Source organism: Perognathus longimembris, chromosome 28, assembly GCF_023159225.1.
Source record: "Perognathus longimembris pacificus isolate PPM17 chromosome 28, ASM2315922v1, whole genome shotgun sequence".
Lineage (NCBI taxonomy): Eukaryota > Metazoa > Chordata > Mammalia > Rodentia > Heteromyidae > Perognathus > Perognathus longimembris.
In genome coordinates this window covers 89,336,545-89,362,360 of record NC_063188.1, presented here as the reverse complement: position 1 = coordinate 89,362,360, position 25,816 = coordinate 89,336,545, and the positions used below count along the sequence as shown (strand labels likewise).

The 25,816-nt window shown below is 43.7% G+C and overlaps 2 protein-coding genes across 2 annotated transcripts in view; both read left to right on the top strand.

The window, feature by feature from the left end:
- LOC125343190 (melanoma-associated antigen B16-like) overlaps positions 1-25,304 on the top strand; it is a 37,716-nt gene extending 12,412 nt beyond the window's left edge. The window contains exon 5 of the mRNA XM_048335457.1: positions 24,503-25,304. The gene's annotated coding sequence lies outside the window, so the exon portion shown is untranslated. The remainder of the gene's footprint in view (positions 1-24,502) is intronic.
- On the top strand, positions 18,410-24,506 carry LOC125343189 (melanoma-associated antigen B16-like). Its single transcript, XM_048335455.1, has 2 exons — positions 18,410-18,787; positions 23,471-24,506. The coding sequence occupies exon 2, from the start codon at positions 23,529-23,531 to the stop codon at positions 24,504-24,506; it is 978 nt and encodes a 325-aa protein (XP_048191412.1). The 5' UTR covers positions 18,410-18,787; positions 23,471-23,528.
- Positions 25,305-25,816: the final 512 nt, after the last annotated feature.

Below are 25,816 nucleotides of genomic sequence, written 5' to 3'. Positions count from 1 at the left end.
ATCTCCAACCCCGATCTTTGATTGGAGCACCCTATCTGCAGCTGCTGTGCAATAGAAAAACAACTGCAAGTAATGCACTTGCCACCTCCGGTTGGCCTGCGAAAAGGGATGGGGAGGAGCTCAACCCCTGGCTCAGAAACAGGGATGGGGCATAGGAAGATGAGGGAAGGAGCATAAGCAAGAGACAAAATTCTGAGCTCAGAACCCAGAGACTGTGCAGATCTCAACTTTGCCATCAGCAAAGTGAGGACTTAACCTCCCCCTGATTGGGTCAGGAATTTACACTAGGGCTGATTTTTGCCAAAGAACAAAGGTTGGTGATAGGCATTCAGAGAAAGCAGGGGTCTGAGCCACTAGGTAAGAGAAGATTCAGCCATTGGTGAGATAGAACTGAAGACAAAGGACAAAGCCTGGGGCTCTGATATAGAGATAGCACCAGATTTGGTCCATACCCTTGCCAGAGGATATAACCTTCTGCTAGCCTGTGACAAGGGGCTTGGATAATGCTTCCAGCCAAGCCCATACCCAACACAGATATGAACTGATCCCATCTGGACCAGATAGGGAGAAGAACAGAAGGGCAGGGCTCCAAAACAGAGTCCCTGCCCCCTGAGCCCAGTCCTCAGGGCTGAGGAAAAATCAAGCCTCCAGCTAGCACTACCGGAAACCAGGCCAGAAGACTCTAATCTCAGAGTTCTGCCCCAAAACTCAGCCACTAGGGCTGAATGAAAGGCTGAACTTTGAACTACAGTATTGGTCTCAGTGGGAGATTTAATCCCAGGAAAGGTTTTAGCATGTCCCTAAACATCTGAACAACACAGCAAATCTCTAAGTGTGGTGAGGACAAAACATGGTCTCTAACCCTGGGAAAGGCCTCACTGAGAATTCTAATACCATCCAGTGGCCACAGAGGGGGGCCTCTAAATGCTCATGTGTCAATCCCCACAGCCTTGCTCATCTGGGACTTGCCCATTAATGCATCCATGAGAGCGACACTGCTGGCCACCCACAGCACCAAGGGGCAGTGCCCACCCTAGCCTGAACTTATACCCCTGGGCAAAACAGTGCCAGTCTGGGGGGGGGGGTGTCTGCATATGACCCAAATGCCTGACTATACACCCCTTACATGAGAAATCACCACCTACAATATTGAGGATATCACCCACACCAGACAGCTTCAAAAGCTAGCCAGGGAATCCATACATACCATATCACCCAGGGGTGGGTTCTTAGCTGAAAGCATATGTCCCGGCCATCCCAGGGGACCATGTGGAGATAGTCACAGACAGGAGAAGGTTCATAAGGAGGTTTTGTTAGTGGGGCCATAGTTCCCACAGGAGAGGGAGCTACATGGCGTCTGCACCTTATCCAGGTGGCAGTTTCTCTCTTGGGGTAAAGGGGAAGTAGGTAGGTCTTAATGGTGAGTAGGAGTGGCTCATTAGGTATGGGTGGATCTGGGGGCTAATGGGAGGAGCTGAGGACCTGAGGCTAGGAAAATGCTAACACTAGCTATGTGTGCTTTACCTTGCAGGTAGCCCTTGCCTACAGTTCCAGGGTGGGGTTTCTAAGCCCATCTGGCCCCAGAAGAATGCCTGAGGGACTCCAATGACAGCCCACAGGGCTGAGTTTCATGTCAAACTGGCACAAATGGCTTCTTTGTGTCCCCATGTACAATACCATCAGACACACCACCAGAGACAACACACAGCTGGATCCAAAACCTTTCCACACATCTCTGGGGATACCAACTATACAGTACCCACAAGAAAGCCGTAAAACCTCAGCCCACTACCGAACTTAATACCTAACCTTATTTACCTCTACCAACCCTGAGCACAAATGCATAAATCATAGCAAAAGATCACAAAATTCATAAGCAATCAAGACAATTACCACTCTCTAAAACCAATAACAACTCAGAAAAGGACTCTAGTCAGAGCAAAGAAAAAGAGATAGAAAACAAAAGAATCATTAAAGTAATGACGGGAGATATGGCAGATGAAATAAAAGGGAAGATTCAAAAACAAATAGAAGAATTGAATGAGAGAGCAACAGGAGAGAGACTTGGCAAGTGGGATTACATCAAACTAAAAAGTTTCTGCACAACAACGGACAACCAACAGACTGGGAGAAGATCTTTACCAGCAGTACATCAGACAAAAGCCTCATATCCAAAATATACAAATAGCTCAAAAAACTAAGCCTTTCCAAGTACTAAATGGGCAAAGTAGCTAAGGAGAGACTTTTCAGAAGCGCTAAGACTAGCAATGAAACACATGAGGGAATGCTCATCATCCCTGGCCATAAAGGAAATGCAAATCAAGACAATTCTCAAATTCCATATCACCCCAGTTCGATTGGCCAATGTGAATTTGAACAACAAATGTTGGCAGGGATGTGAAGAACTATCTGTATCATGGGCATCTAGGAGAAGCAGGTGTTCACTGGAGTCCCAAAAGGATAGGTGATAGCTATATTCAATGTGCATAACTCTCACTGGATGATTAAGACTGATGAAGTAGAAAGAGGTAGTCTTGGTGTACTCTAAGCAAAGCTTGCGTTTTAGATCACAGCAATTTAGGGCGATTAGCGAGTAGGATAAGCTCTGAGGGGATGGTGGCCCTTCCCTTGACAGGTTCACAGTGTTCTTGGCACCACTGGAATGCATAGACAGTACTCTTACGTGTTTAAGTGAAGCCTGTGCCCTCACAGTGGCCCACAGGGTTTCTGAAGCAGAGCATGCTTCAACACTCTGCTTTTCTGAATGCCTGCTCTAGCAAAATGATATCAGAGGCACAGTCTATAAACCAGATGGAATATTTGCCAACTTCTTTCCAGAACTTTGATGAAGTAAAGTTTTAGAGAGAGAGAACTAGTGGGCTGGATTCTGCCAGCCCTTGTCCACAGTCTTGTAGTATGGGTAATTTATAGTGATCTGTGTATAAATTCTCTTTGGCATTAAGTGTTTATAAAGAGACATGACAATTGCTTGTTCTTACCCAAATAAAGTTGTTCTGAAACAACTTTTGGACTGTCTCCATCTAAAGCTATCGTTCTTATTTGCCGGCTTCAAGTTGCCTGATACTATGTTGAGGTCAGAAGTTATCAATACATTTTGTACCATGAAGAGTCTATTCCCTTGTGGCTAGTGGATAAGAAGAGTTTGCAGCACTGCTGCCTTCAAAGAGGGAAGGAAGCTGATGAGGTTGGCCATGGTGTCTTAAATTTGTTGGTTGAGGGAGAGATGTGAGGCTGTATAAACTTCACTGGTGATTTAGGTGCCTCTTGCTTCTCTATGAACAGGGCAATGAACATGATCTTGATGTGTGTGACCAGAAATCTGACTATGCATACATGAAACAGATGTATCTGTGGTGCCATATGCCAATATAACACAAACATGTCATCCAAGAAAATGCCTTTTTTTTTTTTTTTGCCAGTTCTGGGCCTTGGACTCAGGGCCTGAGCACTGTCCCTGGCTTCTTCCCGCTCAAGGCTAGCACTCTGCCACTTGAGCCACAGCGCCGCTTCTGGCCGTTTTCTGTATATGTGGTACTGGGGAATCGAACCTAGGGCCTCGTGTATCCGAGGCAGGCACTCTTGCCACTAGGCTATATCCCCAGCCCGAAAATGCCATTCTTACACAGGTAACAGAGATAGAAATAGTCCTGATATCTCACCAAGGCTATAGAGAAGGGGCCTGGGAGTAAGGTTTAGGGATAGGCCACTGTACCTTAAGTACAAAAAGAGGCATGAAGATCACCAGGTAGCATTGAAAGATAAAGCTTGAGAGGCTCATGATCACATCTAATGATCTATGAACAATTGCACTTCATAATCATGAAGTTCTTTTTAAAATTATTTTTATTTGAAAATGCTAAAAGCAGAAGGGTTATAGATACATAAGTCAGGCAAAGAGGACATTTCTTTTAGTATAGTATCACCCCTTTTCTCCTGCTTTCCCTGTTTTTCCCTCCCATTCCACCCACAGTTGTATAGTTCATTTGCAACATAGTGTTCAGTGAGTACCTTTGCTGCATTTGTTTACCCTTTGTCACTCCATTTCTATGCCTCCCCTGACATTCCCAATGACATGTAGACAAGACAAAAAGAAAACAAAAACAGCAAAAAGGGGGGAAAACCCCTCTTATTTCCATTTCCTTGAGTTATTTCGGTAAGTATTATTTTGTATGAACAGATGCACATAGGTGTTGTGCCTTTCTATTCCTCTCCCAAGAGGTACTCCATAATCACAAAATTCTTCTTTAGTACATATTGGAACTCATGACCTTCCATGGGTACCATAGCCCACCCTATTTGTGGCAAAGTACAGTCCCAATCCTGCTACCCACAGGAATCATATCTGTGTGAAAGAGCCACAGAGCAACACCACCTGCTATCCAGGGCCAATTTCACAGGAATCCAGGTCCGTGTAGACACATGCCAATTCATAGGCAAAACTAGAGGAGCTAGGGCACCAAGGCTGTTAACCAGCTAGGAGCTAAATCAAATATCCTAATGTGATACCTGAAACTCCCAAATGAAACATGTTGAAATTTCTGGAAAACATAGAAACATATAATAATTTCCTAAACAGTCCAGCAATGAGGCCTACAGTTAGTAATAAAGACTGCATCAAACTAAAAAGATTCAGCATGTTAAAGAGAATACACAGAAGAAAAATCTTTGCCACTATTCAATAGATAAATACCCAAAGAGTTCAAAAGATTTGAACAGCAATGAACAAATAATCCAATTAATAAATGTCCAAATGAATACATACTTCTCAAAGTAATGCAAACATTGAAAAAGTATATGAAGAAATATTGAATATCCTGACTATATGAGAAATGAAAACAAAGTTATAGGAAAAATTTTCTCATGCTCTAATCACTATGGCCATCATAAAAAAAACAACAACACCCCCAAACCCAGATAGTAACAAATAGATGGGAAAGATGTGAAGAAAAAAAAACCCTAACACGCTATGACAGAAATATAAACTAGTACAAACACTATGGAAAACTGTATAGTTTCCTCAAAATCTAAAAATAGACCTACATTTTGAACCCCTTATACCATTCTAGAGGGTATTTCTGCAAGTAAATCATTATACAAAAGATACCTGCAAAGTGTGGAATCAATCAAAATGCCACCACCAAGTGAAAGTGCTATAGTAAAATGATGTGTTTAAGTTGTAAGGGTATAGGTACCTGTGCAATATAGTGTCTCACTCACGAGGAGGCAAAATTTCATAGCCAAGAGAGCAGGAGTCTCAGGGCATGAATAGCACATAAACAGCACATAGGCTGATAAGGAAGGCATGCTGATTAAAATTGGTTTAAGAGGAGCTGATAGTATGGCTCCGTAGTATTGGGTCAGCTGTGGGCAAGCAAGCCATAGATAAGTGCCAGTATTTCTTTTTTTTTTTTTTTAATTTGTTTTGTTTTTGTTGCCAGTCCTGGAGCGTGGACTCAGGGCCTAAGCACTGTCCCTGGCTTCTTCCCGCTCAAGGCTAGCACTCTGCCACATGAGTCACAGCGCCACTTCTGGCCATTTTCTATATATGTGGTACTGGGGAATCGAACCCAGGGCTTCATGTATAACGAGTCAAGCATTCTTGCCACTAGGCCATATTCCCAGCCCCAAGTGCCAGTATTTCAACAAACAAAATTATTTTAAAATAAGGAAGCAGGATTCCAGTGGTTCATACCTGTAATTCCCGCTACTCAGGAGGCTGATTTCTGAGCATTGCTATTTGAAAACAACCCAAGTGGGACATCCATAAGACTCTTATCTCCAATCAAACTCCAAAAAATTGGAAGTGGAGTTGTGGCTCAAGTAGTAGCTTTGAGGAAAAAAAGACTCAAGAATAATGAACTAAGCCCTGAGTTCAAGCTTCGGGACTGTCACAAAAAAAAAAAAATAGGAAGGAAAAAGGAGACAGTAATAGTTAATGTGAGCAATGGCATTCACATGGAATGTGTATGTCTAACTGTACTTGAAAATGGCAGTAAAATCTTGCATTCCCATGTACAATTTATGCAAGTTCCATTTGCTCTATTTTTTTATTTTTATTTTTTTCATGGTCTTGAGGCTTGAACTCACTGCCTGGCTATTGTCCGTGAGAGCATTAGCTCATGTCCAGTGCTCTACCACTTTGAGCCACAGCTCCACTTCTGATTTTCTGGTGGTCAATTGGAGGTAAGAGTCTCACAGATATTCCTGTCTGGGCTAGCTTCCAATCAGGGGATCCTCAGATATCAGCCTCCTGATTAGCTAAGATTACAGGCATGAGCCCCTAGCACCACACTCTATTTTTAATATTAGGCTTTCTAACCAGTGTACCTCAATTTCTCATGGTGGGTAGAACCCTCATTTCTCTAATGGATTTTAATGTTAAGCACCATTTCATGCATTTATTTGTTTCGTCTAATGTGAAGACTTTCATTTGGTAAAGAATCTGTTCGAGTTTTCACTCATTTTTGAACATCAGATTGTTCAGTTTCTTACCCTTGAAATTGTAAGTTCTTTGTTTCTTCTGGATTACCTGCTTTTTGGTAGCTTAATAAATAACTTTATTTAAATATGTGCATTACTCTTTATTCTCTCAAAAACATATTTTCAAAAGTAAAAGGTAATAAATGAGATGTGATAGAGCATGATTAATAATGCTTTTGTATTGTGATTAATATTTTTTTATCTCAGGTAACAAATTAGAATTGACAGCTGAAAAGATCAAGGTTAAGACAAACCTTCCTAACGCACCACAAGGAAAAAAAGTGGCAATTAACTTTTCACTCATGTCCTTAGCATAAAAGATATGAAAACTCTATATATGCATTGTACCCAAATAAAAGGATGCTGATTAGAACATTTGATGATCAGTTAAAATGTGGCTGCTGGTATTACGTTATGACTTAGTTCGGAAACAGAAATTTTAGATCAGTTACATCAAGTTAAGCAAGAGATAAACTTTGAGCTATGTTTGCTTACCCCCAGGATCTCAGTCATTTTTACCAAAACCTAGATTCTTCAGGAAGAACATCTAGTTAAGCAACATTTAAAAATAGTTAATGAGGGGCTGGGAATATGGCCTAGTGGCAAGAGAGCTTGCCTCGTATACATGAAGCCCTGGGTTCGATTCTACAGCACCACATATCTAGAAAACGGCCAGAAGAGGCGCTGTGGCTCAAGTGGCAGAGTGCTAGCCTTGAGCAAAAAGGAAGCCTGGGACAGTGCTCAGGCCCTGAGTCCACGCCCCAGGACTGGCCAAAAAAAAAAAAAAAAGTTAATGAGGGCTGGGAATATGGCCTAGTGGTTGCCTCGTATAAATGAAGCCCTGGGTTCCATTCCTCAGCACCACATACGTAGAAAAAGCCAGAGTTGGTGCTGTTGCTCAAGTGGTAGAGTACTAGCCTTGAGCAAAAAGAAGCCAGGGACAGTGCTCAAGCCCTGAGTTCAAGCCCTAGGACTGGCAAAAAAAAAAGTTTAATGAATTCAGCAATATAAAGGATGTGTATTCTATGCTGCATAGAAATAGCACAATGAAGTCTTTGTACAATTAACCACAGCAGTTAAAAAATGAAATCTATTAAATATCTTTAAAGTTATACTCCAAGCCAGGTGCTGGTGGCTCACACTTAGATGAAGTTAAAAATGTTTAGCAAAAACAAATAAATCGGCCAGTTTTAATTAGAAAATTTTTGTTGACAAATGTAATCTGAAACAGTATTCCATAACCATTATGAAGATAGCCCTGGACCATGTAGCTTTTGAGGTCAGTTAAATCTATAATCTGGCATAGTAACACCATGTATAAATTCATGCAAATCAGCAAAATTATTTAAGAATACTTCATAATGATTAGCAAACACATTTTTCTGCCAAAAAAAAAAAAGCAGAAAAGGGGGAACTCAAGAAAAGAAAACTTGGGCTGGGAATATGGTCTAGTGGCAAGAGTGCTTGCCTCTTGGGATACATGAAGCCCTAGGTTCAATTCCTCAGTACCACATACATAGAAAACGCCAGAAGTGGGCGCTGTGGCTCAAGTTGGCAGAGTGCTAGCCTTGAGCAAAACGAAGCCAGAGACAGTGCTCAGGCCCTGAGTTCAAGCCCCAGGACTGGAGAAAAAAAAAAGAAAAAAGAAAAGAAAACTTGATCGATTGGCTCCAGTATTCAAAACTAGGCTAGAAAATAAAAACAAGGAAAAAGAATAGCTAAATAAATGGTATTTATGAAAATGAAAGAGATAACATTTGTAAGGGTTACCAAAAAGCAAACTCACATATTGTTCAGGCAGAAGAAGGTTTTACTGAGAGAGACCAAACTGCAGTAGGCACAAAATGGAGGCGTGAAAGGCAAAGAAAGTTTATGGCAGGAGGAGAAAGTTTATACAGAGGAGGGTGGAAGGGGTGTGGTCACAGCAGATGCTGAAGTGACTTCAGAGGATAGGAAAATCAGAGCCTGTGGGACCTCCCACTGCCCCCAGGCATCCTAGTTGCCTGGGTTACAGGTGCTGGGCAGAGACTTCTAAGGGTCAAGGAGAGGGAGCCAAGGGAAGGGGCCATTTCTCCTGGGCAGACCTAACAATATTCATCATCATATGACACTTGCACATATGATGTAAATGATCTAGACAATCAGAAGCCCATAATACTTGGTGTCTTCCATGAATGCAAAAAATAATTTAGAAGTCTGGCTAAGGAAGAACATTTTTTTTGGCCATTCCTGGGCCTTGGACTCAGGGCCTGAGCACTGTGAGCACTGTGAGCACTGTCCCTGGCTTCTTCCCGCTCAAGGCTAGCACTCTGCCACTTGAGCCACAACACAGCGCCGCTTCTGGCCGTTTTCTGTATATGTGGTGCTGGGGAATCGAACCTAGGGCCTCGTGTATCCGAGGCAGGCACTCTTGCCACTAGGCCATATCCCCAGCCCAGGAAGAACATTTTTTTTTCTCCAACTTGTCTTCACATGTATTTGTCATTGTATACCTAGCCCTGATACATTCCAGTGAAACATCAAGACCTAGGCAGAGACACAATCATACATTCTGCATCTGTTGCAATAAAAGAAAGAGAATTGGAAATCTAACTTTGTTTCTGCTATAAGTTGGGAGGTTGCATTACAGGGAATCGATAAATGAGAAGAACTTTGGACACTAGTGGCTAAGGACAGCAATTGTAACTACTCAGGGAGCTGAGAACTGAGCGTTGAAGTTCAAAGCTAGCCAAGGCAGAAATATCCATGAAATTCTTATCTCTCTTTAACCAGCAAGAAGCAGGAAGTAAAGCAATGGTTCCAGTGATTAAATACTAGACTTGAACAAAATAACTAAAAAGCAGAACCCAGACGTTGGCTTTGAGCCCCAGAAAGGACACCAAAAAAGGAAGAAAGAAAGGAAGGAAAGATGGAAGGAAGATGAAAGAGCAAAATGTGGACCCCTATGAAAACAGACAAGGGAAAAGAACAGGATAGACTAACAGGTCAAGGAGAATTCCAGGGCTTGGTGTGAAGCGATTCCTTCTCGAACCCCAGAACATCAGAGGAATTCCTGGGCCACGAGAGCCCCAACTCAGCCTAAAGAGTCCAGGCGCATGCGCACAGCACATCTGCCCTTGCACGTGGGCATGGGTGACGCCGGACAGGGGTCCCCGGATGCTGGCTGGGCGTGGAGAAGCCGCCGCACCAGCAGGCAAGCGGCAAGCGACTCCCTCTGAGCCTCTGACTTGCGCCTTGTGAATTTCGGCCATAGGAGCGGCCCCAGGTGCTGCCCAATGCTAAGATGTGAGGAGGACTGACGAGCCTCGGGGTACCGATGGGGTCTCGGGGTCCAGAGGGGGCTTCGGGTCCAAACGGGCAAGGCCGCAAATGAAAATGGCGCCTGGGCCACTAGCTGTGTCCGCCGGGCGGTGGCTGTGGGGCTGGGAACTCGTGGCCGCGCTTGCCTCCGGGGGGCGGCCTGGCCCAGGCAGAGGCTTCGAGTGAGGGGCAGGCAAGGGCGGAGCGAGTCTTCCTCAGGAAAATGTCCCGGAAGAGGACTGCAAAGTTGACCTGCGTCATAAATATGGCGGATCAGCCCTCGCCTCAGAGGAGGGGGGACTATGGCGGCGGTGGCAGCTGTGGTCGTGGCATGGGATGGGGGAACGGCATCAGGTGGGGGAGGTTAAGGAAAGAAATGAGGATTGGGAAAAGAAAATGTCCCTTGAAGAAATACTGTAATGCTTGCCATCAGAATTAATATGGCGGATCAGCCCTGTTCTCTGAAGGGCGGTGGGGGTGAGGTGGGGGGGGTGGGGGGCGGGCATGGTGGTGGCCGTCGGGAGGTGGTGTCGGGTGGAAATGGGAGAAGAAAATATTCCATGAAGAAATACTGCAAAGGTCACAGGCGGCAACAAGATGGCGGATGAGCTCTGGCCTCTGAGGTGGCGCAGGGGAGGGGGGAGGGGGAGCTCAGCGCAGTGGCTGAGGAGGCAACAGCGGCTTGGGAGGGGCTGGCAGCGGTGTGCTAATGGGGAATGGGGCATACATTTGGTGCAGTAGACACCTCTGCGTGGGGTGGGGGGGGGTAGGGAGGGCAGTGGAAGTGATGGTGGTGGCAGCATAGGAGGGGTATCAGTTTGGAGGACGGCTACAGGGTAGAAATGGTGAATGGGCATAAATGACCTAGGAAGAAATATTGGCAAGTTTCCTGTCAACATAACTATGGCGAATCCAGTCAGTGCTGTTGAAGCATGGGTGGCCGTGGTGGTGGTGGTGGCGGTGGCCGTAGTGGCGCATGGTGGTGGGGCAAAGGGACTGCTTTGTGATAGTGGCAGCAGTATGGGCTGGTGGGCCGGAGGGGTGGGGACAGCAGCAGGGCAGAAATGGTGAATGGGCAGAAATGTCCCATCAAGAAGAATTGGAAAGTAAGGGGGGAGGGGATGGGAGGAAGAGGGAGGAGCTAAGGTGGTGGGTGGATGCAAGAGGGAGGCAGTGGAGGAGGGGCAGGCCTGTGTACCTGGCAGTGGCTGGGGTGGCAGCATCTGTGGCAATAGGGAGGCACTTGTGGGATGGGGTCAGAAATAGGGTAAAAATGATGAATGGGCAGAAATGTTCCTTGGAGAAGTATTGGAAAATTCTCCAGCAGCATATATATGGCAGATCTTGGCAACACCTCTGGGGCACCATGCAGTTGCAATGGTGGGGTGGCCAGAAGGGCATGGGGGAGGTAGGGGGAGGGGCGATAATTGTGAATTTTGCTTCTATTTCTGGAATGCAGAGAACTTGGTCTCATGTAGTCTGTTTTATGAACTATGAAAGGAGTTTCTGGATTACAGTTTTCCAGGTTGGGTCCTGAACAATTTCCTAAGTTCTATGCACCCCAAGCCAGATAAACCACAGTATCAATAACCTGTTCTCCATTTTGGATGTACGTACGGTGTATAAAGGGTCTCCACACTTCTTTCTGGGCTGCCTCAGACATATGGAACCTGGGTTATCACAAAACAGATGGCGTAGTGCACTCTATTGAACACTTTCCGGTGTGAAGACTCCAATTGAGGGTAATGGGAATAAGCAGCAAATAACAAAGAAGGGTCTGACAAGTCTGTACCAGCTGGGCACTAGTAGCTCATGCCTGTAATTAAAATCAATTAGGAGTCTGAGATCTGAGGATTGCAGTTCTAAGCCAGCCTGGATAGGAATCTCCTTGAGACTCTTATTATCTCCAGTTAACCACTAAAAATGCAGAAATGGAGCTTTCTATGGCTGAAGAGGTAGAGCATTACTGTAAGCAGAAAAGCTCAAGGACAGCACCTATACCTTCAGTTCAAGCCTCATGACTCCTGGGTGTACATGCGTGAGCGCACACACAAACACACAAGCCTGTACCATCTTCTTAGCTCTGGGGGAAGCACAGTAGACCTGAAAGGCTGCGAATATACATATATATATGTATATATATATATATTCATTCTAAAACCTGAGTCATGAAGGATCTACTTTGCTTAACAAGTTAATGAATTCTGTAAGAAGGGAAAAATGTACTACATTTACAGATTATGTGAAAACCTTGGGAGATCTTGAAGGAAAGTTCCTAAGAAAGAGTTCTTTCATGACTCCATTGTGTTTACTAGAAAAGATATATTGTTGCAAAAGTGAAACTCTGTGATGAAAGTTATATCTTAGTCCTTGTGAGGATGAACACAACAGTAGACTGTTCAAACTGCATGATCACCCGATCATCATCGTGGGACAGTTCCCTGCCTCTTTGGTCGGTCCTGGGAAACGTTTGTCCAAGGTATGGGTCCTGGAAAACATTTGTCCCAGGTATGCACAGATCAGGTAATATGTTATCTCTTTCCTTTTTTAGACCTGTATGAACTTTGGAGCTGGAGTGTGCGGCCTTTTCACTCAAAGGGGGAATCTCATTGCTGAGAGAATTCAAGGTAAGGAGTTAAGTTAGAAGAAACACTTACTTCAGAACTTAAGTTGCTACCTTGTACAGGTCTGGGGTCCTTTTTTCCCTCCACCAAATAAAGAATTATGAGCCAGGAAAAGCAGGAACAGAGGCAATGTTATTCAAAAGTGGCGAAAGGCACCAGGGAAGTGAGGAAAAACCATTGGTTATAAGTCCCCAATTATGTACTACTATCTGGGAGTACTGCCTTATTCCTTTTGAGGTCTTGTCTACTAGTTTCCTTGGAGGTGGGGAGGAACAGATTTCTGCTGATATTAGGCCCATGCCTTCTCAACCAACTCAGTAAATTTGTTTCCTCCTCTCTGGAGGCTTTTAAGCCTATAGTGGGCCCTGAAATTGGAAGCCCATTTGCAGTGCTCATAGGGTCTTGCTTTTATATCCCTTTGGGTGAGTCTCAGCTATTCTGGTGTCTGGATGAGTCACTACACACCTCAAGGGGAGAGGATTTGTTTTATTAGGGCCATTATTTCTATTTCCCAGCATCTTTAGGAAGAGAAAGGGGAATTGTCTCTATTGGGATGATGACTTTTATTCCCAGGGTCTTCATAAAGAGGAGGGGGCATTATCTCTGCCAAGCTCCTGTCTCTACTTATTTGCCTAGGTTTTCCCTTTCTCCCCCTCCCTCTCCCTCCCCCCAGTTGGAACCCTAACAGTTATTACAGAAAAAAGTCATGAGGCCATGAACCATCTGGCTTCTTTGAGCTAAGGTAGAGTATTTCCAGGGGCAGTCATGCACCTCTTAGAAAGTTGCAATGTTCAGTCCAGGGGGGTCCATTTCTACAACTACCTGGAGCTTAACCATTAGGCAAGAGGAAACAACTTGAGAGGTTGGATATGCTGGTTATGCTCATACATGAGAAGGAGCAATTGTCTTTTTCTCAAGCTGTAGAAACAGTAGATGACAAAAAGGCAAGTGCGTCACTTCTAGTTAGAGGGTAGATAGGCATGGGCCTCAGGTAGCTATGTTTATGAAGTATCTTTTTTGATCTGTCAGCTTTAGTTTCTTTTGAAATGGCAAGCACCAGTGACTCCATATAGAAGTTGCCACCATCCTTTTTCAACCATTTCTGTATGGGCTAATGTCCCAGTAGGGTTCTCCTTGTTGCTGGAGTAATGCTCCAGTTATTGTTTTTTTCCTTATTGCTGGGATGAGATGTCTGAGCTGGTCTGATCCCATGTTGCAGGGGGTGACTGATGGGTCAAGTAGGAGTCTGGGCTAATATACCTTTTTTTTCTTTAAAAATTTAAGCAACAAAGAGGTAAATAGAACTACTTCTCAGCAGGGATTAACTAGAACCCATTATGTTTGAAACACTGTTTGACAAATAAGAGAAAACTATCTGCGGGTATAAGGAAAGTGTTTGAGGTTAGAGTGAACCAGGAGAGCCAAGATAGAAGCGATCTTTACAAAAGGCAGGTTTTATTAGAAAAAAAACCTGAGAGGGCCTCTCAGTATCCTGGCCATGGTTGGGAGAGGGAGCGAGGAGGGGGAGAGACAGAGACAGAGACAAAGACAAAAAGCAAGAATCATGCAGACCAAGAGTTTTTAAGGGAATGAACAGAGGGGAGGGGCAAGGCTGTTGGAGGAAGTAGGGGCTTTGGCTGCTTGGCTCTTCCTAGGAGTCAGTAACCACAGATTGAAATTTAGGTCCCCAGTGAAGGATTGACCCCTACCCTATTGCCTCAGGCCCACTGTCTGATTGTAGGGAGGAGGGTAGGCCAAAGTGGGGTAACAATTCCATAAGATTTAGTATGGCTATGGTGGAGGCTCTTTTATTGGTGGTAGGAAATGCCTCAACCCATCCTGAAAAAGTGTCCACAAATACAAGAAGGTATTTGTGTCGCCACACAGAAGGTAGATGAGTAAAGTCCACCTGCCAGTCCATGGCAGGTAGGGAGCCCCTCATCTGATGTCTGGGGAACTGGGGTGGGCGGAGGTAGAGAAGACAATGGCTGACCCCCTTTCCAGGTATCCCTCCAGGCCCATTCCTTTTGTGTCCAAAGATCCTATATGAAGGGCTCACCTCCCCATTCTAGGCCTGTTCTAAGTATCCAAAGATGGAATGTGAAGGGTTGACCCCCATCCTATTGCCTCAGTCCCATACAGACACCAGGCAGAAACTTCAATATATGAACCTGCTTTGATGTGAAGGCACCAGGCAAAACCTCAATATGGCAACCTGCTTTGATATGCAGGCAGGACATCTCACCTAGGCCCAGCTGTAAACAACCCTTTGTGGGCCAAATGGAAAAGCCTAACTTCCTAGACCTAGTGGCTCTTCCAATAACCTGCCTCCTTGCTCAGACCCCTCATAAGCCTGGTGCCAAAATTCACCCCCTGGCACAACCTCCAATCCCCACAGGAAAGTCTGTGCCCCTGGCTGTTCCTCAATAAACAGTTCTCACCTGTTCCTCAATAAACAGTCCTCATCTGTTGATGATGGAGTCCGGCCTATTCCTTTTCTGTTCTCCTCCATTTTCCCAACACACAGAATGTCTCATCCCCATCAGGCCTGGGATAGTGAAGCCTAATGGCAGAAGTTGTTAACTTGTTTCCAACACTCCTTACTCCTTACCTTAAGGGGAAGTGGGACAGAGATGTTAATTGAAGTGCTTCCTGCTGGGCATGGCCTGAAGGGAGGTCCTTGGAGTCTCAGTGACTGTAACAGGAGTACTGTCTTAAGGTTTTCACAGGTGGTTGCTTTTGAAGTGGTTCTGCACAAAATTCTGGAAAAGGTTGATTAAGCAGTATATAAATATTAAAACCATGAAGACAGTGGTTAAAGGAACAGTGAAAGGGGCTCACCATAGATAGAGGAATGAAAAGAAGCTTGTGCCCTATTGGGATTAAAGTGTTCTCATCCTGTAAATTAAAGCAGTCTTCAGGAATCCAGGGAGCTGGACTTTTTGGGGGTCTTGTCAGGTCACCTTTTCCAAATGTGGCACGTTTAAGGACAATTTATGATATGGTTTGACAAAGCTAGAAAGCCACTGAGGTCCTATAGGAAACAGCACACAAGTATTCCATCTCCCACATACATGCTTTGTGAAGAAATGGCCTCAAAATGTCTTTTAAATAGAACTTTAGCTACTAGATCTGTAGAGTACATATCCTTTTTCTCTCTTTTTTTAAAGTAGATAAAGCATTTTAATAAGTGAGCTCTGACATATTTAGCAAGGTAGAAAAAAAGATCAACTATACGGTTTTACATACTAGATTTAGTAATTATTTTATACTTTTGATTTTTTTTTTAAATTGTACAGTCGCTTCCTGTTTTCTGCGCAGCTGTGGTTACCTAAACCGCAGTGGCAGCGAAGATGGCGCCTACCAGCTGGTTAGTATGTCGGGCCGAGCCGGGGTAGCCGAGGGGCTGGCGGCGATCGCCGGGGCTTTCTCCTTTCTCTGCCTCTCCGCGGCGGCCACAACGACGCAGAGGTGCCAGGCGGAGGCGGCAAGGCCGCCCGGACAAAGGCTCGTCCCGACGGCGGGTCTGTCGGGGTGTCGCGGGGGACCGGGCCGGACCCGGGGCCTCGCTGGCTGGACCTGGGGACCCCGGGGCCGGACCCAGGGGCGCCTGTGTCTCCAGCCCATACCTCTTCTAAGAGTACTTCAGCTGCCTTTAAAAAAATTTTTTCCTTCGTGTTTGTTTTTGATTTTTTTTCCCCTATGCGTTTTTCTATCTACGGCCCATTCAGCCCAAAGGGACTGTACTTCCTCTTTTCCGAAAAGCGGGAAAGGGATATTTCTGGGTCGCCGGCGGTCTGACAAGCTAGGAAGTTGAGAAAAGTCAGCTTTGGTTAGCCGGATGGTAGCTCTGATCCCAGTAGCCCACCGAAGTGGAAACTGGAGCCCAGAGCAAGAGTTGATTCATTTCCTACTAAAGGAACCCTCCTTCCTCCCCTTCTTTCCTCCCCCACCCCCACCTCTGCCCAGCGTAGTTATCTGCTGTACTCCTGGAGGAAATCCATCTGCAGAAAAATTACTTGACTTTTCTGGGAAGTTTTTTTTTTAAAGCCATATTGTAGTTTTTAAGTGTGGTGCACTCATATCTTTAGGAAATGTATGCAATGTTTTCAGAGACAGCCTTTAATCATGTGACCTGAAAATGCTTGCAGACCCTAATTATGTCTGTGATAATCACTATGAGGTAGATAGTATTATTTGTGCGTTAGCGTAAAACAAATCATGTGAATGTTGTCCTTTCCAAAATTAGTAATCGAGGGTAGTTTTAAATTGCCTCTTCTGTTACCACACAACGGCCTCTAGTGAACTGATAATGTACTAAAGTCTCAAATTAAGTTCGGCTTCTGGAAGGCAGGGCTGGCTTAGTTTTTCTGAGTCCATGATTATCTGTGCAATTGGTAAATTTCATCATTGGAAAACTTGTTTACAAAGATAGGCTAATGTCTAGTTAACTTTCCAGACTTAGTGTTTTATGATTGCACAGAAAGAGGGGGAATTAGCAACTTCAATTGTTATCTCATTTGGAAATCACTCTTAAAGTCATTAACGCCTTTGTATACTGATTCCAGCACTTCAATGTTCAATCATTCCAGGTGTGGTTCTACCACATAGAACTTTGTCAGTAAATAGTAAACTGCAGTTTCACCAAATTTGATGCTACTTAAATTTTTTTCATAGCAGTAAACCTGGAAGGTCATTGTGGTCATTTATAGACACAGCCTTTGCATATTGAGGAGGAGGAAATTTTTGCTAGTAAAGAGTAAGTTTTGACAGTTAAGTAGTACATATAGGAAATTTACTGGCTGGAGTATTTTCATTCCAAACAGTTTTTTGAAATAAAAATCTTTTGGCATTCAAAAAAATATTTGTGCCACTCTCCCTGAGCTTTTCTGCTTAAGGCTAGTGCTTTACTTGAGCCACAGCTCCATTCCTTTTTTAGTGATTAATTGGAGGTAAGAATCTCACAGATTTTCTTGCTAGGCCTGGTTTTGAACTGTAGTCCTCAGATTTCAGTCTCCTGAGTAGCTAGGAGCAAGGGCATAAACCATTAGTGCCTGGATCATTTTACAATGTTTTGTTTTTCTTAAGTAGATAGTTTATTAAATTTTTAGAAACCACCTAGATCAAACCAACTTTTAAACATGGAATACTAAATATATAGGTGTTTATTTTAAAGTTAAGTTAGACTGTTACATTGTTATGCAAAGGAGTATATGAAAGAGTAGACCCAAGAGATGCAGTGCAGTTGAGGAGTTCTTAGGGGAACCTATTTGGCTCTTTTCATTCTAATGATGGAAATGGAGACCTTCTGAAGAGGTCCAGCATACTCAGTCAGAACAGATAGACTACCATCAGTGTCAATGTGCAAAGATAATGTCCTCCCCAATACCCTTCCAGTAACCCTAGGATGGACATGCCTGTTGTGGAGGCTGTGAACTGGGCTCCAATAGTCATGGTAATGGAAAAGTGGCCAGGGATCTGGTGTCTTCTCTGGGGAATACAGCGATTGTAGTTAAACTGACAGGGAGGTCTGCCTCCCTTGGGGGAAATCCATTTTCCAATATCCTCATTTCTCACAAAAGTGCAAGGCTAAAATGGCAGTCTGAGGCTGGGTCACGATTTGGCTCAAGTTTGCAAATCACCACAGTAGAAGCAGGTCCAATGGGCTGTCTTGGCTGAGTCCAAAAAGGGGGTCAGGGCTGCTGTTCATGTAAATGATCAGCATGTGGCTTGGCTAAGCACCTCCTTTTCATTTTTGATTAAGGTTGAATTGAAAATATAATAAATGTCTATCCAAATCAGGTCATAAGGCGGGAAAATGGCTTGCTGAATTTAGTGGGGTTGTCTGAAAATAAGCCTGATTTTTCAACTATTTGTGTGGTAGATTGAAAAGGGGACATGCCCTCTGACAGAATCTCCCACTCTCTCTACTTCCCAAAAGGGGGAGGACAGGAATAGCACTGGTGCATGAAGAGCAGACAGAGGAATCAAGGGATTATTAGGGACATGCATAAAAGGGCCTGAAACTCAGGTGTTCAGATCTGAGAGAGGGGAAACATTAGCCAAAAAGGGTCAGCAGTCAGTAAGGGGTCTGAATTGAAAGGGGAGAAGGCAAGAACAGTGAGAGAATGACTAGGCCTAAGATAGAGGAAAGCTTGCTTAAGGAGAAAGCTTGACTATATCAAGATCCTAAAGGTTTTGCAAATAGAAAGTGAAAAGCAAATAAAGATCTTTTGATTTGAAGTTTACCACATTGTGTCAAGACCAGAAGAGGAACAAGCCAAGGAACACTTCCTAGAGTGTCCTTGAAGAAGTAGGCCCGAAGCAGAGAGGCTAAGGCAAATGCCCAAAGTCCTTCAATGGTAGGATGTAAAAGGAAGGTATGGCAAAATCTGGGAGCACTTCCCATGGGGAGGAGATAGGACAGAAGCCCAGAGCCTTTCTGAAGGTGAAATAATGGGTGGGGATGGGGGAGGTGAATAAGGAAAAAGAATGGAATCCTTCTGAGGGAGAGAGAATAAGGTGGGATAGTGAGGCAAGGTGTAGGGTCTACAATCCCAAAGCACCCATATATAGGTCATAAGTCAACAGAGTGACAAAGGGGGAGAGAAAGATGGCAACAAGGGTTCTACAATCCCAAAGCACTTTGCAATGCAGGGTGTGGCTCAGTCTTACCACAAGCTTTCTATCTGCTGATTGCCATTAGTGGAAAAATTGTTCGTGTCTAGGCTTGGATGCCAGGGCTGGAAATTTAGAAAATGGCCCCTATCACAGGTCATAAGAAAAAGAGAGACAGGGGAGAAAAGAGGGAGAAAGAAAGATGAGATCAATGGTGAGGGTGAAGCATCTTCCCCCATTTAAAATTCTACATATTCCCCCTTTTAAAATTCCACCAGAGTTTTTCCATCCTAAAATATAAGGAAAGTGTTTAACTTTAGAGTAAACAAAGAGAGAAGTGGCCTGTAGGAAAGGCAAGTTTTAGTAGAGAAAACTTAAGAGGGCTTCTCAGTGTCCTGGCCATGATCTGGAGAGGGCAAGAGAGCAGGAATCCTACAGACCAAGGGGTTCTAAGGGGATGAACTGAGGGGAGGGGAGAGGCTGTTGGAGGAAACCAGGGCTATTGCTGATTGGTTCATCTAGTAGTCAGTTACAGGAGATTGCCTCATTTATTAATCTGAGGTACTGAACCAGCCTCTATTGGTTTCTTGTTGTTGTTGTTTTTTTTTACCCCAAGAATAGGGCTAGAACATTCAACAAGGAGTCCCTGATGTGTTAGTCCCCATATGACAGAAATTGTATCTTCGGGGCTGGGAATATGGCCTAGTGGCAAAAGTGCCTGCCTCGTATACATGAAGCCCTGGGTTCGATTCCCAGGCACCACATATATGGAAAATGGCCAGAAGTGGCGCTGTGGCTCAAGTGGCAGAGTGCTAGCCTTGAGCGAAAAGAAGCCAGGGACAGTGATCAGGCCCTGAGTCCAAGCCCCAGGACTGGCAAAAAAAAAAAAAAAAATGAATACAAGAAATTATATCTTCTAGGACCTCAGTCCTCTAAGGGTACTGCCTTTGTGTGGGAAATAGGATGGGTCCTGGAAGCCTATTGTAAGGGTGTTGCCTCCCCCTCCACTATCAGTCCATACTGAAAAGTGTATCAGAGATTCTAGGGGAGATACTAGTAATCATGGGGGCAAAAGCAACTTAACAAACAGTTGCGACAAATGTCTTCCCCTAACAAAGGGGCCAGAGATTCCAGTGGGATTTCTGGAGAAATGGTGGATAGAAGTGGAACTCTCCCCAGCAGCAGGCCAAGAGTTGTGTGAAATAATGCTCTTGGAGCTGACCTGATAGGCCCAAACAATAACCTTATTGGGGGACTTTGGTCCAGAAAAAAATGAGAGGGCCCAAAAGTGTTACCCCTTAAGCCATATTGTCTCCTTACCTCTTTCCTTCCCTCCTGATAGAGCAAGGACCATATGGCTATAGAGCCATGCATTAGTTTCCTTTACTAATGAGACAGGGTCCCTGATGTTGCTTGTGCTTCCAGGTGTATTCCCTTTTATGTTGTCTCTCCTGTTCATAGATGAAACATGCCCTGGAATTAGGGCTTGTCTCCCTTTTGGGTTACCTGCATGGACAGGATAAGAACCTCTTACCAATTATCCTTCTTCAACTCCTTTTCCAGTCCACACTTGGACTCATTGGTCCAATGACCTGCTTTCCTAGGTTGCCAGATTTTGACATTTTCTATGAATATTAGGGTGGCCAAATGAAGTTAAAATTTATCTTTGCTAAGCTCTTTGGTTCACTCCTGTAATCTTAGCTACTCAGGAGGCTGAAATCTGAGAACTATGGTATTTGACCCTTATCTTCAATTAACCACTGGAAAGCCAGAAGTGGAGCTGTAGCTCAAGTGGTAGAATTCTAAACTTGAGAAACAACAACAACAAAGAAAAAAAACCCTCAGGTACAGTACCCAGGGCCCTTAGTTCCAGCCCTAGGATAGGTTATAAAATCATTTATCTTTAATCATGATCTTCTTCTTGTGTTCCCGTTTTCACATTGATATATTTTTTATAGCACCTTTAAGTCTTTGTGAAAAGGATTCTGGGGCCCAAGTGTCTCCTTAATGGATAGCCACTATATGGATGTAATTGTGTCACTTCACTTTGACTCTTGTTAGCCTGTTAAATGTGGAGTATCTAAAATTATTTCTCTCCCAAATTGTGGCAACTATCTGCATTTTTTTTTTTTGCCAGTCCTGGGCCTTGGACTCAGGGCCTGAGCACTGTCCCTGGCTTCTTCCCGCTCAAGGCTAGCACTCTGCCACTTGAGCCACAGCGCCGCTTCTGGCCGTTTTCTGTATATGTGGTGCTGGGGAATCGAACCTAGGGCCTCGTGTATCCGAGGCAGGCACGCTTGCCACTAGGCTATATCCCCAGCCCCGACTATCTGCATTTTTAGTTATGGCATGGTCCCATGAAGGAATCTCACTCTTCTCTCCACGAGGCCTGCCCATGGAAGTATAGTAGTGATTTTCTCTTCCTGTTCCAGCACCTTCCCCTTTCTTCAGAAAAGTCAGAGTCTGATCTAGTAGTAACCTGACATCTTTCCAGGCTAGATAATATACTGGGATTAGTTGTTGGAAAATCTGAACATAATGGTCAGAATTATCACAAGAGATTCCTAAATCCTTTTAACCTCTTTTAATTCACTCAGAGAGAGAGAGCCATGAAGGAGCTGGAGGTCTAAAATCTCCTTGAGGCACCACCCAAATGGGGAACATTCCTGGGTTGGGCTTCCTTCTAGATAGCTTTCCGTTTCTGGGGATGGATGAGAGGGAGAATATAGGTAGAAGCTCAAGGGCTGTGCTTGTGATGGACTCAACTCCTCCAACTCAGAAGAAGGGGCACAGAGAAGCTTCAGGTTCTATATACTCAGAGGGCCTCTGGAGCCAGGGAGAGAACCATGGGGGAACATGATGCCACCAAGGCCTGGCTGTCTAACTTGTATCCTCTATCTTGTCAGGATGATCTTTTAGGTAGAAAAAGAGTTGGCTATAGGCCCCCTCTGTCCATTTTGCCTCCCTCTTACAAAAATATTTCAGCTGAAGTATACTTATAATTGATGCTCCCACCCTTAGAGCTACTTTCCCCATCTCTCAGAGGGTATTTAGCCAGGATTCAGTGTAGAACAATATGAGGGGCTTTTATCTTAAACTTTGAGAGTGTAGACCCCTAACCAACAGGTGAAGGAGATTCTTTTAGTAGCTTAGAGGAACTCATGGCCAGCTGTAGATAATAAACAAAGGCAACTCATAAGTCAAGGCCCACATCTGAGAGTTCTCTGAGTGTGTACTAACTTCCCTTATGTGGGAGAATCCTTCCCACTATTATCTCCAACATTTCTGTGGCCAAGAGGTAATGGCCAAGAGGTAGTGGGTTGAGAATGTCAAACTGGTTTTGGGCTGTCTGGGCTGGTATGACTCTTTACTAGACTTTCTTTATTTCATTATATCTCAAGTATTTCTGTTGTTTCAAATTAGCAGAATCACTGAGTTCATATCCAGATGGATAAAGGACAGGAGAGCAGTACCAGGACCAGGACAGCTAATGAAGAATCGTTGCTCAGATTCTAAAGCCACCATCCAACATTCAAGGCTATTATATCTCCATGAAGTCAAATCCACTTTGTTTGCTATTTTTTTATTTTGTTTTTATTTTTTCCCATTCCTGGGGCTTGAACTCAGGTCCTGGTGCTGTTCCTGAGCTTCTTCTGCTCAAGGCTACCACTCTACCACTTGAGCCACAGCACTACTTCCAGCCTTTTCCGAGTAATTTATTGGACATAAGAGTCTCATGGACTTTGCTTCCCAGGCTGGCTTTTAACCACAATCCTCAGACCTCAGCCTCCTGAGTAAGCTAAGATTATAGATGTGAGCTATGGATGCCCATCTTCCAATCCACTTTAAAAGGCAGCAGCAGCCTCATTATTCTGGGGGAACTCGTGTTTTCCCAACAGGTGAACTTTCTCTAGGGCCTCTGGAGATACAATTCCCAGCTTGTGTGAAGTACCAAATTATGGAGATGTGACTGAGGAGTGCCTCAAATTCAGTGCTTGCATTCTCTTCCAGAAAGCCAAACTAGTCAATGGAAATTTTACACAATTGGCAGGAGCCTTTCTTCCTTATTTTTGAGCCACCAGGGACTAGTGATTGTGAGGGTGGTAAAGTCCCCACAGGAAATAAATCATTCTATTTATGTCTGAGATTATAAGGACAAAAATACTAATTTCCTCAGAAAAAAAAGAGTTGGCTGCCACATAACCCACTGTGATTCTATTTTTTGATTCCTGGTGGTTTTCCTTCTGTGTCAGGAAGCTTTTCTTATATCCTCATTCTGGTCTTAGGGAACTCAGAAAGTATATGAGCTCAAAAATATATGAAGCCTCATAAAGCGCTTTTGAAAAGCATTGATAAGGATTCTGTCAGAACCACTGCAATTGAATTGACCACCCTTCAATAATCTCACATCTTCCCTTCCTCCTTAGGCAGTGAAACTACCTTTCCTGTCTGCCTTTCCTCACTGTTGCCAACTTTAGAGTCATCATGCCCCACGATAAGAAGCTCCAACAGTGTTCCCATGACAAAGGCCTTAAGCATGGCCATGAGCCTCAGGGCCAAGAAGCTGCCCAGGTCTCCCAGGCTGTGGAGGAAACACTGTCCTCCCCCAATCCTGTGATGCCAAGCAATATGCAGATGGCTTCTGTTGCTCAGGCCCCCGGTAATCCTGGGGGCCCAAGTGGCATTCATGCTGCCTGTGGAGGTGAATGTGATGACAGCTCCAGTAGCGAAGATGAGTCTAACCCATCCACCTTAGAAGGTCTTCTGGATAAGAAAGTGTCTTTCTTGATGAATCTCATGCTGCTCCATTATCAACGTAAAGAGCCAATAACCAAGGCAGATATGGTGAAGTTTGTCATCAGAGAGCACGAGGCCCTGTATTCTGCAATCTTAAAGAAAGCCTGTCTGCGCCTTGAGGTTATCTTTGGCCTGGAAGTGAAGGAAATGGATGCTACCAACCACTGCTTTGGCATCTTTATTAAACAAGGCTTCACCTATGATGGCATGCAGTGTGGAGAAGTGGACATTCCCAAGACTGGCCTCCTGATATTTGTCCTGGGCGTGATCTTCATGAAGGGCCACCGTGCCACTGAAGAGCACATCTGGGAAGAGATGAAGGAGGCGGAGATCTGTTGTCGCAAGAAGCACTTCATCTTTGGTGATCCCAAGCAGCTCTTCACCATCGAATTCGTGAAGGAAGGGTACCTGAAGTACCAGAAGGGGCCTGATAGTGATCCTGAGAAGTATGAGCTGCTGTGGGGCCCAAGAGCCTATGCTGAAACCACCAAGATGAAAGTCCTAGAGTTTATGGCCAAGGTTCATGGGACTGATCCCACTGATTTCCCATCTCTTTATGAAGAGGCTCAGCTTGAGGAACAAGAAAGAGCCCTCTCCCGAATGTCAGTCAGTGCTGCCTCCAGTTCTATGGGCACTGAAAGTTCTGGTGGCATGACTGGCAAGTAATGGCTCCATGATATTTGTTAGTGTTGAAAGAATGTAGGCCCTATTAGAACATACTACACGTTTGTTTCTAATGGTTTGTAACTTGGAATGATTGATTTTTATGTCTTTAGTTTATTCTGACAATACTGTTAGTTAGGTGAAGTAATACAAATTCTCTTTTCATTGTGAAACAAATTATAAAGCATTTGCTTTGTTGTTTGGACTGCAGTAAAATAACATATTGTTTCTGTAGCTATTTCTTTGAAAATTGGGACAAATTAAGCTTTAAGATCTTTGCCAATAGAAATAGAATATTATAGAAATATGCAGTTATTTAGCTTGTTATTAATTTTAGTGCAAATCTTACGCCAATTATGAGTGGCATTCATAGTTCAATTTAGGACACGTGAAATACAAATCTTAGTCATTGGATCAAATTCAGCAAGTTCTCTTAGGCCTATATGAATTCAAAGGTGACTTTTTCATGTTTAGACTGAGAATAATTATTAGTTTTAAAGAATATAAGTTTTGGTTACCTTGTTTAAAAAATGTATCATCTAGCCATACTTATTTTGTATCTGTAAGTTTCCAATGTACTAATGTTTTCTTTTTTCCTATTATTCTTTTTCCTGTGGCTCTTGCTAAAATCTATTTAGGAGAGTTGTTCAGCTATTAGAGATGTGATGAAAATTTTGTTAAGATGATGCAATAACAGCACAAATTTGCAGATAAAAACCAACACCAAGGAAAACTTGTGAAAAAATGCCAAGAATATTGTTGGTTCCCAATGTGTTATTTTTTAAAGATTGTATTTTTAATTTGTTGTTTTAATTTTTAGAAATATAATAAACTTTAAAATGTCAGTGTTTCTGGCATTATTATTCACTCTTAATATAATTCTCGAATCATAAATTTTTATTTTGTAAAACTTAATTTGAAAAATTCTATTACTATAATATCTGGTATATGATAACCAATTTGTTAGGTTCTCAACTTCAAAATATTTATGGCCACAACGTAGAGTAGTCAACTTTAATAATTAATGTTTTTCTCCCTTTTGCGTCACAGTGCCACTTCTGGATTTTTCTATTTATGTGATGCTGAGGAATCGAAGCCAGGGCTTCATGCATGCATTCTACTCCTAAGCCACGTTCCCAGCCCCTCAGGCTGACTTTTTATTTTATCTTCCTTCCATAATGGAGCATCTGGTCATTTTTTATAATCACACTAATGGTAAATTATGATCTAGAACCTGTTTTCATAAATATAATTTATTGTCCAAGTAATCTTACATTGTAGAAAATAATATATAATAGAAAGGCAATAGAATT

What these genes read in the sequence shown, in the direction of transcription:
- LOC125343189 (XM_048335455.1), top strand. Translation starts at nt 23,529, where the DNA reads ATGCCCCACGATAAGAAGCTCCAACAGTGTTCCCATGACAAAGGCCTT.